This window comes from Branchiostoma belcheri, unplaced genomic scaffold, assembly GCF_001625305.1.
Source record: "Branchiostoma belcheri isolate BF01 breed outbred unplaced genomic scaffold, Haploidv18h27 scaffold49, whole genome shotgun sequence".
Lineage (NCBI taxonomy): Eukaryota > Metazoa > Chordata > Leptocardii > Amphioxiformes > Branchiostomatidae > Branchiostoma > Branchiostoma belcheri.
In genome coordinates, this window is record NW_017804120.1 from 631,971 (window position 1) to 646,206 (window position 14,236).

At 37.4% G+C, this 14,236-nt stretch overlaps 1 protein-coding gene across 1 annotated transcript; it reads left to right on the forward strand.

Moving 5' to 3' along the window:
• The first annotated feature begins 6,245 nt into the window (after positions 1 to 6,245).
• Positions 6,246 to 9,399, forward strand: LOC109479442. Its single transcript, XM_019781407.1, has 3 exons — positions 6,246 to 6,799; positions 8,383 to 8,524; positions 9,030 to 9,399. The coding sequence occupies exons 1-3, from the start codon at positions 6,274 to 6,276 to the stop codon at positions 9,397 to 9,399; spliced, it is 1,038 nt and encodes a 345-aa protein (XP_019636966.1). The 5' UTR covers positions 6,246 to 6,273.
• The last annotated feature ends 4,837 nt before the right edge of the window (positions 9,400 to 14,236 follow it).

Genomic DNA, 14,236 nt, shown 5'->3' on the forward strand with positions numbered 1-14,236 from the left:
AGAGCGATGCACTGTAGAAACAGTGATGCATTCTTCTCGTGCACGGTAAAAGTATGAGGCGAATGAAGGACAAAGTATCAGGCCACAGTTTTTACATTTAAAGCGAAATCATGTAACATTTTTGCACCAAAAATTGAAATATATTTCAGTTAAAGAAACATCTGTGTGGTTATGATTTACTCCCATTTATAAACATATTTATACAATTATCTCACACTCCTGACGCTTAAACAGCCTACACTAGATATCTAAAATCCATTTGAAGGTAAGAAAAAAGTATTGGATTCTTTGTGGCGTTGGTGGTTTTACGACATTCTATTCATTTTACGACGGTTTTACATTTATGACATATTTTCTCATTTTGCTGCAGTTTCAAAAACTCCTTTTGCAGGGAAAACTGCCAAAATCAATACACACATACTAGGGACGTGTATTAATTCGAAAAGTTTAATTTGAATTTTATCATTCTTTACCATACAGTCATAGCTCCAATAAAATCGCAGTTTCGTGAGAGATTTTAAATCGATTATTCAAGTACCAATTGCAATGTTTTTATTGTGTACGACCTAACACTTATGTTTTTGCGATTTGCCATTATTTTTTTGCTGCTAGTGAATATCACAGTTCCAATCTATTTTGACTCGTATAATTAATGCCTATTCAATCTTATGAATTACATATCTGACGAACATGATAAAAAAACAACATGAAACACCACCGACTGACAAAGCGGGCGGGTCCCCTTTCTAGGCCGTTACGTATCCATGACAACGCTTACGTCACTTCATAGCAGCCCATCTCGGCTGACGTTCTAAGTAGGGCGTAGTAGATAACAGGATCTTAAGAAGCGAGGAGTGCGGGGCTCTTCAAAATATACAAGGTACCATTTGTTTTTTACTTAAGAACCTCTAAACCAGTTCTCATTTCATCTTTTGGTCCATGAACTTATAGATATATTCTTACAAAGTAATATTAATGATATGATACAATCAATTGGTTTTCACTATTGGATAGACGTGTGCATACATAGTGTATGCTTACTTACTGTCACAATATAATCATGTACCGTATGGTCTTATATGTTCTGTAATTTATACTAATGGTTGTGTTTATTATATATTTTCTATTTGTCTTTCATTCATAACGAAATGTAATTTGTCGTTTTCAAACTATGATTAGCAATGTGGGTGAATACAGTCTCTCTTAGACGATTTGGGTTGCTGAAAAATAGTGCACTACAAATACTATGTCACCCGCTAGGAGACCTCCACAATGAGCCGGTACTATACTGACCCCACTACAATCCACTGGTACTTCCTTCTATACATTTTATATGTCTTTGAGTGTAGTAGTACCCCCTTTATCTACTTTGTATGGCATGTAAATATCTGTATTTATTCACTGTGAATGTACGCAAGAAGTTCTTTTATTCACAACCAATTGTTTAACACGAGACGACGTTTCTATGACAGCCTGTCATCTTCATCAGTATATGACTGTTTCACTGTGCACTGGAGGTAGGTCTTATTGCATTGTTAAAAGTGATATTTAGCCTTAGTGCACGGTGAACCATATAAGACCTAGCTCCAGTTCACAGTAAACCAGTAACACCTAGTTTCAGTGCACAGTAAACCAGTAAAACCTAGTTTCAGTGCACAGTGAACCAGTAACACATAGTTTCAGTTCACAGTAAACCAGTAACACCTAGTTTCAGTGCACAGTGAACCAGTAACACATAGTTTCAGTTCACAGTAAACCAGTAACACCTAGTTTCAGTGCACAGTAAACCAATAACACATAGTTTCAGTGCACAATAAACCAGTAACACCTAGTTTCAGTGCACAGTAAACCAGTAACACCTACTTTCAGTTTACAGTAAACCAGTAACACCTACTTTCAGTGCACAGTAAACCAGTAACACCTACTTTCAGTTTACAGTAAACCAGTAACACCTAGTTTCAGTTTACAGTAAACCAGTAACACCTAGTTTCAGTTTACAGTAAACCAGTAACACCTAGTTTCAGTTTACAGTAAACAAGTAACACATAGTTTCAGTTTACAGTAAACCAGTAACACCTAGTTTCAGTTTACAGTAAACCAGTAACACCTAGCTTCAGTGCTCAGTAAACCAGTAACACCTAGTTTTAGTGCACAGTAAACCAGTAGCACCTAGTTTCAGTGCACAGTAAACCAGTAACACCTAGTTTCAGTGCACAGTAAACCAGTAACACCTACTTTCAGTTTACAGTAAACCAGTAACACCTAGTTTCAGTTCACAGTAAACCAGTAACACCTAGTTTCAGTTTACAGTAAACCAGTAACACCTAGCTTCAGTTTACAGTAAACCTGTAACACCTAGTTTCAGTGCACAGTAAACCAGTAACACCTAGTTTCAGTGCACAGTAAACCAATAATATGTTTATATGGGTCATAAGCCCTAGGGAAAGAAAATATAAATAGGTTGAATAATCTGAAAAATGAGTTACCTACGCATGTTGGTCTTTGATCGGATAGCCCCCTGGCAAAAAAAATAATGAGCTAAGATATTTGGTATGTCTACTATTTTTTCGCAAACAAAAGAGCATGATTGAGACTGTATGAATCGACGTGATATTTGATGATTATGTAAGTAAAAATACACAGGACCTAAACTAGTTTTTGTGCGTTAAGAAATAGTATCCGTACATATATCTTTTAATAGTTGACTTAAGAAAAAACAGAACATATGGTCTAATCAAGAGCGAAACGCCAAGCAAAGAATTGAATTTAAAACGCTAAAGATCGCGTGGATGCGCGGTTTCAATGAAGTTCAACTTGAAACAATTCTTAATTTTGTTACACTCGATAACTGCTAGAAATCTTAGTTATTAGAGAATAACTAGATTTTAATTAGGCAATTAGGTTATTCTCTATAACTACGGATAATTAGTAGATATCAATTTGTGCAAACGTACGTTTGTAGCTTTGATCATTATGCACATGAAAATCATACTTTTATTTCAGTTACTTGTTAAGTGCTATATTAGAACTTTAAAGATAATTACATTTTGGGCAATAAAATGTGATGACGTCATCCATATGGTCCATAAAATCATCTTCATAACCCTTTTGTACCCAGGTATCACAATATTAAGTACAACTACAGTTCTTTCTAAAGTTCTTTGTGAGAAAACGATGGAAAGTTAAAATGCCAAATTAGCCAGTCAGCACACCTTAAAGCATGCATAATTCTATATGCAAGGGAAGATACGGGGCCTATATGTACGCATACTTTGATGAATGCTTAAAGAATGGATTTTATACAGTGGATGCATCTTTGGCGTCAATTATCTCTGACTTGGGTACTCTCCAAGCAGAGATTGATGGAAGAAGATCGTTACAGTTTTATGTATGGCCCTTTTTTTCGTGGCGCATGGACCCTCTCTGGCCAAAGGATACTGCCTGGCCAAATTGTGTTACTGGTTCACTGTGCACTGGAGCTAGGTGTTACTGGTTCACTGTGCACTGGAGCTAGGTGTTACTGGTTCACTGTGCACTGGAGCTAGGTGTTACTGGTTCACTGTGCACTGGAGCTAGGTGTTACTGGTTCACTGTGCACTGGAGCTAGGTGTTACTGGTTCACTGTGCACTGAAGCTAGGTGCTACTGGTTCACTGTGTACTGGAGCTAGGTGTTACTGGTTCACTGTGCACTGGAGCTAGTTGTTACTGGCTTGCTGTGCACTGTAGCTAGGTGTTACTGGTTTACTGAGCACTGGAGCTAGGTGTTACTGGTTTACTGCGCACTGGAGCTAGGTGTTACTGGTTTATTGAGGACTGGAGCTAGATCTTACATGGTTCACCGTGCACTAAGGCTAAATATTACTTTAACAATGCAATAAGACCTAGCTCCAGTGCACAGTGAAACAGTCAGATACTGATGAAGGTGACAGACTGTCATCGAGACGTCGAATTGTGTAAAACAATTGGTTGTGAATAAAAAAAACTTTGCGAACATTCACAGTGAATAAATACAGATATTTAGATGTATTTTTGCTACCCTAGGATCTGCTTGGTAATTATGACTTGGGTACCTTTGGTTCAGTACTGTTGACACGCGCCTTTACTAAATACATTACCACGTGTCATGAAAAATTGGGTCACTCACTTTGAAGATAACCATATGCATGTCTGAAAATCCAACGATCCACAGGATTGTAGCATCGGATTACACCAGCGTACATTGATTTTTGCTGTAGATTTATTGAGTGTCTAGACTTAAACCGGCTTAAAATTGATCTTTTACCCAGATCTGTTTTGGAAGCAAGAACTGAACACGTATTGCCATATACGTTTCGTACTCTTTGTGCATCAATGTTATACTGGAAAAATGTATGCTAAAAGGAAATCTACAGAAAACTAGAAAGGTAACATTTGCAAAGCAAATGTATAATGTTTACCTTCGCATATGATTTTCTCTGTTAATTCAATACTCAAACACATTCACACATTTGCTGACAGGAGTCTAAATCCCTCCTACTATAAAATTGCAGCAACATTATGTAACCCAACACTAGTTACCATGGTAAAATACGGCCTGGTTTAGGTTATTGACCAGGCCAGTGTTTGGAGAAAAAGAGGAAACTGAGCAAAAACAATATGTTTTCCTTCTGTAAACATAACAAGAACAAAATAAATATTGGCCTTCCTCATTCATGCAAAATGATATTGTTGAAATAATTAGTTCTTATTACTTTACTAAAGACTTCTTTGTTTACTTCATAAATGCGGGTGTCAATATTATAAAATTATTTTGTTTCATTGGTGCATTGGTGTTCTCATAATTATTATGATAATAGTATTCATAGTACCGGCAGAAATTATCAATTTTTTTTGGCAATAAACGAGAGGCTGTATCAAAGGCCGTACCGTTGTAAAAGTCAATTTTGGCACTCGCTACATTATGGCGTTTTTGATGCAGGACTATATGTCAAAGGAAATTTGAATTTAACGACTTTACACGCCAGAGAATACCGTTATGATGAAGCATGAAGTTCTTTCTAACGGAATACGACATTTGGCAATTTCATCGTAAAGTATAGGCTCCCAAATCCCCAAAACCCGCGTCACAGACAGTTTTATGATGATAAAGTAATCGATTCAACCGCAAAATGGATGATCTAGTAGTCGTGTTTTTATCATTTTACGACACCTCACGGCGTGGATCTATCATTTTACGACACCTAGAAATTTATCATTTTACGACAGTTTGAGATTGGCTATTTGTTAGATGCTAAAACATACAATATACCTGATTCAAAATGCATGGTACTATGTCAATATATCTTGTTCTTTATACAGTTCTTTTATAAGGACTGACTATGAGGGATATCTTGAAATATATATATATAAAAATGAAACTTGTACATCACCCAAGGCAAACATTTGCGAAATAAAATCAATAACAATGGCTGCAATGGAATAAAGCCCAAAGCGAGTGAACGTTAACGTTCAGGAAGAATAATTACAAAGCCGTACAATTCAATATTGCATCTCTATAATAAATAACCAAGCGATTTTTATGTGATGCCCACTGCATTTTCATGATCATGCCATTTCCTGTGATTCTTGATAACGTGTGGAATATATTGACAATTTTATGCACACTGTTTGTTGCACTTACAGATATATTATATATTTGATTTACTTTTTTACAGATCAAGAAGGATAAGGTAACAAGAACCACAGAAATCTTACAGCGGAATGGTGGCAGTCTCAACAAAAGCTCAGCAATCTTGACGGGAACAAGTTTCATCCGTTAAACATTTTATCCAATCAGCTGAACAGAGACTTTGTCCAATCGCATAGAGACTATCTCTCGCCTACAGACCTTCGGGAAATCCGTTAGCCAATTAGCCGATGATCTTTCTTTCGCCCAATCAGCGGTGGCCAATTCTCGCCAATCATATTGCAGGTCTCATTCGTAAGCTTGACGGATTGCCTACATCACGAAGCCCCAGTTATTCTATTTTTCATATTGTTAGCACAAATTGAAACCGAAAAGGACGAAAAGATCGTTGTCCGTGTGCTAAGAAAGGAGAAAAAAAAGAAATGGTTATTTTATGCTTCCCAAGGTGCCATAAATTACATTCAGACGTAATTTTGAAAGATATATATAAAATGTCTAAGATGTCTGACTGTGATCCATTCCTTTGTGTCATTTGAAAAAGAGTAAAGAAAAAGACAGTATCTTAGAAATATAGGCGTGTCAAATTTGTTGTGCCAAATTTGCGGCCATGTTCTCTCCAAGACTACCTCCATTGGTAAGACCACGTCACCATTCAGTAGAAAGTGACGACTATGACACTATAACTCGTTTCACAAGAAAAGATCCCAGACATTCAAGAGGTCCCATAAAGCTACCTCCTCTCAAACCAGACAAATTCGGCCGACGAGACCGGTCTGAGTCACCGAGACGGACGATAAGTAGTAGAAGCCCGTTGAAAACGAGGCTGACCTTCAACGACAACGAGACCAAACTAGTTGTGCGTCAAGGTGAAAACAAAGATGGCGGCAAGGGTAGGCACGCAAGGGATGATGGTCATTCGAACGCCATTATGGAGCAGCTGGACTTCAGGCCAAGGGTCAACTCTACAGGACACAGCCCCTGCAAACGCCAATCCAGGAGGACAACGGTCAAAAAATCGGACAGAAGAGTTGGACCTTGTTCCCAGGAAAATTCCCGTTCCCAGGACAATCACCCTTCCCATGATGCCTTATTTGACCAAGAAGTGGAAAATCATCAGGGGAACGGCGAACCAGGTATCGATATCTAAATTAGTCTTCAGATTATTTCATTGCTCTTAAAGTGCAGTTTTGAGGTCTTGGAAATCAGATTTTTTAAAGCCAATATTCTAGCCATTTATCTACGTACTGATGAGTTGAAACCACATTATCCCAATGTATATTGACCCTCATGGAGGAAACATTTCCCAAATTCTGACGGAAAATGGTTACTGGAAGGGGCCTTGGCTGATTTTTAAGGTGCCACCCAGAAAATAAAGGACTCATCTTGGAGCTTGTTTCTGCAGTTTTAAAATCCCTAAGTATGAAATAAACTGACTCAAAGCTGCTAATGTGAAGCAGTATGTTTCAATATAACAAAGATTGCCGTATTCATTGGATGCCTTTAAACTATGCAAACAAATTGGGAGATTTAGATCAAAAAAGGAAAAAAAAGAAAGCTGATGATGCACTCTTTGCATGAAAAATATTATTTGAAGTCAATCTGGCATAACGACGATTTACTCACTATTGGTTTGGAAAGGGGGTTCGGATCTAATACGAAATTCTTTTTACCAGTTCTTTTTCTCACGGTGCTTTAATTCTCATACCTTATTTGTAATGACTACAGAAAAATATGCAGCCCCATACCATACGACCTCAAATGGTTCAAGTAGCTTAAGGAAAATGTCACACCGGCTTAGGAGATAACAAGGTTCTTAAACAAGCGCTTATTATAGACGTAACCTAGATTTAAAGAGCTCGGGGGATGTTCTGATAACACATTTAAGATTCCTTAAGGCAATGGCGATATGACTTTTGATGCTCAAGAAGAAAAGCATTGCCTGTATAAACATACGTTAAGAAGAAATTATATTACGTAGATAGCATTTCCAATTGCAATGAATCCTCTGAAAATATATTTTTGGAACCACCACATGAAACATGATGCCAAAGCAACATCTGTCAAATCTAATTGGGCCCAGTGCTCAAAGTGGTACAGTCTCATTCATTTTCTTTTTTAATACCAATACACACAGGACAAGGACAATGTGATGTGCACTTAAGCAACGACTTATTTTTACACACAAAACAGTACTATTCAAGTGACTTGTACTGTGCCCCCCAACCCCGTTCCCCAATGTTGCAATTGACAAATAACTAATTACGATATATATACTGAGTAACAAAACGTAGTGTTTGACTTCTGTATCTATTTGACGGAAATGTAAACCAGTCAAATAGAACTAGAAGCGCTTAGTGCCTTCAATATATGTTTGTGTTCATAGTAAGATTTTAACATTGTATTCGTAATGCATGGGGGAGTTGGTGCACTCCAGTCGTTTTCATCATCTATGCCATGGTCATCACGTTTGTTAATGTTATTTTGTTTGTCCTTTGTTTGTGTAGATTTATTTATATGTTAAGTGGCGCAGTTAATATAAGTAGTGTTACTTGAGTGCTGCGCCACTCTGTCTTTGTTTCATATATGCTGAATAAACTAATAAAAAAATGCATTGACGGAGAACATATTAGTCGTTATAGAATCTGATATCCTAGTTGATTGAGTCGCCGTGAAAAGTAGTTATTATACGAAAGTCATAAAAATTATTTTCCTCTAGGACTTTACATGCCTCGAGCCAACAAGTACTTCAGACTACAACGTCTCAGGAAGAGCCTCAACAACATCGAAGACCGCAAGCGCAGGTCCCTGTCCTACCCTAGGAGCACCAACGAGGAACTCCCCCTACTGGAATCTCTCAGGTATTGCACCCGTTGGCAGAATGCAAGCAGATGTGTTATGGGGTCACTAGGCTGCAATGCTTCAGCATATTCATGCATAACATTAAAATAAGGATTGGAAAACGATTTTTGAAAAAAAATGTATCACTGATTTTGAAAGTCAACAATCGTAACAGCAGTTATGTAAAGGAGCTATATATTAAGTAGTATGTGTTTGCCGTTTGTGTTTTATGTTTACCTTCGCAGATACGAAGAAAAACGTTTTTGCATAGCTTCTTCTTCTTCTCCAAAAACACAAGGTCAATGACCTAGGCCAGACGTCTGTCACCATGGTGACTAGTGCTGTGGTGTTGGGTTACATTTATGTCGCAGTGCAGAGCTGGAGGTGCTGGTCACCATATACATGTACTACTATATGAATGTGTAGTTTGTTAGGCTAGATCATGTGAATGTTATACATACTTAGTTTACATATACCTTTCTAGCTTGCATATTATGTTGACTCTTTTTTTTTCACCCGTTGAAGGTATCCAGCTAAGCCGTGCCTCCCTCCTATCGGGGTCAAGTGTGACGTCAGCAGTGGCCTTTCATCCAATCGAAAGAAATCCTCCCATGATTCCCCGCGGCGTCGTGGTGATCCAATCACCGCGTCGCTAAGGGGGTCGGGTAATTTCTCATCTTTCACCTTTGACCTCGACGACGATGACCTTGATCCTGACCTTCGGCCTTATGAGGAGAGAAAGGAAGAGCTCGGAGACGAGGTCTTAGATCAATTCTTAAAGACGATAAGGAGAAGGAACGCCACTTGCGAGAAGCTCGACAACGAAGAGGGAACAGGACTGGTAAAATTCTGTGAGGAAATCGCCATCATGACTGCAATACATCAGTGCTTCTAGGAATTTCGAACAGTCGCCATTTTGACAGCCGCCATTTTGATAGTTACAATCTAAACATGAGAGAATCAAGAAATGCATTTCTTCAGACGCTTATGCCTATAAAATAAATAGGAACCATTCATCAACGGTCGAGGGCGGAATTAAAAAGAAGTCAGGTCACTCAAAAGGAGTCAAAATGCTCAACAGGTACAGTAGACTATGATTTTATCAAAGATCATTGTCAGTATGTCATAGAAAAAGGGTTGAATAAGCCTAAGTTTATATGTTGAAAATATTATTTGTTTTAGTCAAATTTAAGTAAAACCGGATTCGAACGCCAAAACGTCAATACATTTTATGACGGAATATCATTAGGTATTTTCACGTAACATCACCATTGTTAGTTAATAAATGATTAGTCATTTACATTTGCATATTAATTGTATCGTGCAAAAAGTCTAATTTTCCTGGCATGGCCGGCAGTACTTACGTCATAGTCACGTGAGTGGAAATGTTGTATAACCTGTGACATCAGATGACGAACTTAGCCAATAAGAAATTAATTGTTTCACATGACAGAAAATTATCACTTTGTAGTTTGTTGATATGTTGTTATTGACAAAACATCAAAGCTACCTTAATTGTTGAAAATGGTTAACGTAAATTTCGTAATAGAATTCAGCACGTTTAAAACAGTGCTGTTTTATACAAAATTTGTACAAATGGTTTCTACTAGATATTTTGTCTACAGCGCCACTATGTGACCAATTTGTATATTTGTAAACAAAACCATATTGTTGCACTGTGTTTTCTCTGACAACAGAAATATCACTGTACATAAATACAAAATACACTTCAGAATCGGAATAACTTTAGAATTTACATGTATGAAAGAAATAAAAAAATGTGAATAGTTATTCTAAGGTCAGCATAATCAATATAAACAATTATATGAAATACTAGAGATTACGTTAACTAGTCTTGTTTGAAAACTTGCATATCATTTAGGTTAATTTGTATTTCCAAATCATGTAAGCTTATGCAATATGCACATCAATATATACATGTGTTCATATACTTTATTTGACGTCAACGTAAACAGATATATCTAGAGTTAGAAGTCTTTTGTGCCAAAATGTACAGAAACAGGTCTTAGATATATCATGCAATAAGGAAGAATATAATTATTTACTATAATATCATTTACTTACGCAATTACAAGGAAGCTGATTTAACGAAGAATATAACCACTTTGCAAACTTACCAAAGCCCGTTATTCTATCCATTGACAATTTCTTAGAGATTGTTTATTTCTCTAGCAAGGTGCAGTACTGTCTCTTTTATGTATTCTAATCCCGTCTACCTTTTTGAAAGTTTTTGCTTCTTTGAAACAGAATCTCTGGATTGATCATTATTACATAAGAATAAATGTTTTAATGTTTCTGAAATGTAATTTTTTACATCTTCTATACACGCCCGCTTGCTATGCATGCATCTTATTAAGATTTTTAAACTGTAAAATTCCATGCATAAAAGCATGTGATTTGTACTAAACTGAAATCTTCGAAGTATCTGCACATGTATGCTTAAATGGATGCAATAATATACAGATCGTTTCAGCAGAAAATAAAAAAGACAACACAACAGTTAGATTGCTGACTTATTTTCAGAAATTTTCGCAAACATCGTAATACCAAAATGATTTCGTATGATTTGTCTCGGCTGTAAACAATACGATATTAGAACTTCAAAGCATTATGTTTTGCTTTAAACTTCTTTCAACTTTCGTTTTCAATTTTGTTGTGTGAATCTGTATATTACCTTGTGTCTGTGCCTGGGTGTCAATCAGCAGGCCTGGTGGCTGCTGTAAAAAACGTGTTTCTGCTGTCCGGTGGCTGCTGTAAAAACGTGTTTCTGCTGTCCGGTGGCTGCTGTAAAAACGTGTTTCTGCTGTCCGGTGGCTGCTGTATTTCTGCTGTCCGGAGGAGCGACAGCTGGCACCATGTTGGGGCAGCCGCCATCCCCGACTGGCAGTCGCCGTGGTGGAGGTGCTACTTTCCTCTTTACATAGCCTGTTGGTGCATATATAACTGCACAAAAAGGGAGAATTATCAATGACTTTAGATGCCAAGACATTCCGGTAATAGGTGCTGTTGTATTTTGATATTTTATTATTATTTTTCTGTTTTCTTTAGCCCGTGTGGCCCACTCAGAGATTAAGCAATGCTTTGCAGTGGGGCCCTGGACAGATGCATAAAACACATAAAACATCAAATAATACAAGAAACAAAACAAGTTGGAAAAAATGTACAGAAGTACTGCCAACAACTATCAGACTTACCCAACATATATCGCTCTTGTGTAGGCAGCAATTATCAGTCGTGTTATACCTAATCAGTTAATAGCTAGAATTCTTTATGCAGTCAAATATGCAAGGCTCACTCCAAAAAGGCGATGAACACTCACATGAAATGTAGACTAGCGACGTTCATCGTCTTAAACAATAATTTCCAGATTTACCTGTGATTGTAATCTCCAAGCAGATCTTTCGATGGCTGCATTAAAAGACAATATCGAATTGGCCAGGCATTATCCATTTGCCAGACATTTACCATTTTGTCACCCAAAGGTAAATATAAATGGATACTGCCTGGCTAATTTGAGACTTACAGCCACCGAAAGATCTGCTTGGAGATTACTGGCATTGGCACTCTTTTCTTATACCAACTGCTTTAATGGCAATTATTTTTTTTTTTTTTGGTTTACAATGACTACGAAGGCAATGGCCAGGGTGTAGTATGCCATGGATTGCGCACCCCCGTCTTTTTGCCACTGTACATTTTGGGTTCATTTTGGGTGCGTGTGGACAATAACTTTTTTTGGTCCATTTTGGGTCAATCCCGAAAATAACGTTAGCACTAATTTATGTACTATATTATATTATATTTGATTATGAAGTTGTAGCTGCCTCAATATTGTTTAGAAATCATGTTTAATTTCTTCGATTCACAGGTACGACAGAAAAATGGCCATTTTTAAATCGTCAATGGAATGAAAGCAAATACTAACAACAATTATTTTTATATATTGATTTTATTGTGTATTTTTTCTTCAGGTACAACGCTCGGACACCATCCACAGACCGACTCCAGCACCGATGCAGAATTCATCAATCCTATGTACTCGTACGGCACCAGGGCGGGTAAAACATCCCACATCATAGTCCCATTTCCAAACCAGTGCCTCACTGGGTAGTTTACAGACATTTGGGCGTGGCCTTTTGAGCCTTCTACTGGTTGTCAGTCTATCATTTGGTTTGGGCGTGTTTTTTAAATTCTGATTCAAAATAAGTCCTTGGGTCCAGGGAAAAACATATCGCCGGATTAAAAACCATAACTTCATTATAAAAACATTAATCGAGGTTCTTTTATCTATGGCTCCAGCCAAATTATACTTTTCAAAGGAAAAATTATAATTTCGATTTTATCTTTATGCTTTCTGTTTTCTCTCGAAGTAGATTTTTTAGCGAAAAGAAAACTGCATTTTAGCCCATGTCTTGAAGATAAAGCGATCCATACATATTTTCGAAAGTCCCTTGCTAAACATTAAAAGCTGTATCACACACAAGTGCATTTTCTTTTTCTATTGGTGGGGTGAGGGGGGTATTTGTTCTCGAATGATAACACAATACAATAATAATGTTGATGACGCATAATTTTCACAAAAACCAATCGAACAAAGTTATCCCTAAGAGATTACAAAATGCAGAATGTTATGCTCAACAATGGTTACTTTGTTATAATTATTTATCTCTAAACCTTGCTGGCGATGTGGTAAGATTATGTTAGAGTGCTGACTTTGTATAATTTGACTAATTAGGGTCCTGCGATGCATCCATTGGCACTGATGATGACGACAATCCTAAATGGAGAAGCCGATGCGCAAAGTGTTTGCAAGTCATAAACGCCATGCTTTTTGTGGCCATCCTCGTGCTTGTGCCATATTTTGCAGGTCAGTTTACTATTAACCTAGAAGGTTAATTTTTACATTTCTAATAACAATGTTTTTTTGTTGGTGAATAGCTGTGTTTCAACATCAAGATGTTGGTTAATGCATTGGGGTGAAATTCGGTTACTAAAATAAACTAGAAATGTATTTTTTTTACGTTTGTAATAACATTGTGTTTTTGTTTCTGAATACCTGTGTTTCAACGTCATGCCTTAAGAAGCTATTGATACATTATGATGAAATTAGGTCTGTTGGTAGGTGTCAACAAAGAATATTAACAGGTATAATCATGGGCCAATTTACACTTATCATATTTTTATAACAAGCGTGTTCAAAGATGAAGAAAGTCCAAATAGGCAGTTAACAGATTATCATAAATATAAAAGGGCTTCGATTTCTCAATAGCCTTCCAAGGGTCGAAACCACAAGAAATCAAGTTGTATTTTCCTTTTTTACAGCTCACATTGCGAATATTTTAACAGACACAGGTGATCTTCAAGCACGCATGATTCAGATTGAAGGCAAGTAGCATCAAAATCATAAAACAATCACTTTATACATTGTGTTTCTGCTATCTGCAAACTAATTAAAAGTACGACATGAAATATTTCATTGTGAATTTGATTTATTTGTTACAGAAAATTGGAAGACTTTTTCTAGCCCGGCAGAACTCAAGAAAAGGTGTAAGTGTGTGGGTTCTCCAGGGGAAAGGGGGCCCACGGGGCCGGCTGGCCAGCCGGGAAAGGATGCGTCTCCCGGTCCAGTTGGGCCACCAGGTCCTCCAGGGCCAACTGGACCTACAGGGAAAAGGGGGCCGGCTGGCCGCCCGGGAAAGGATGGGTCTCCTGGT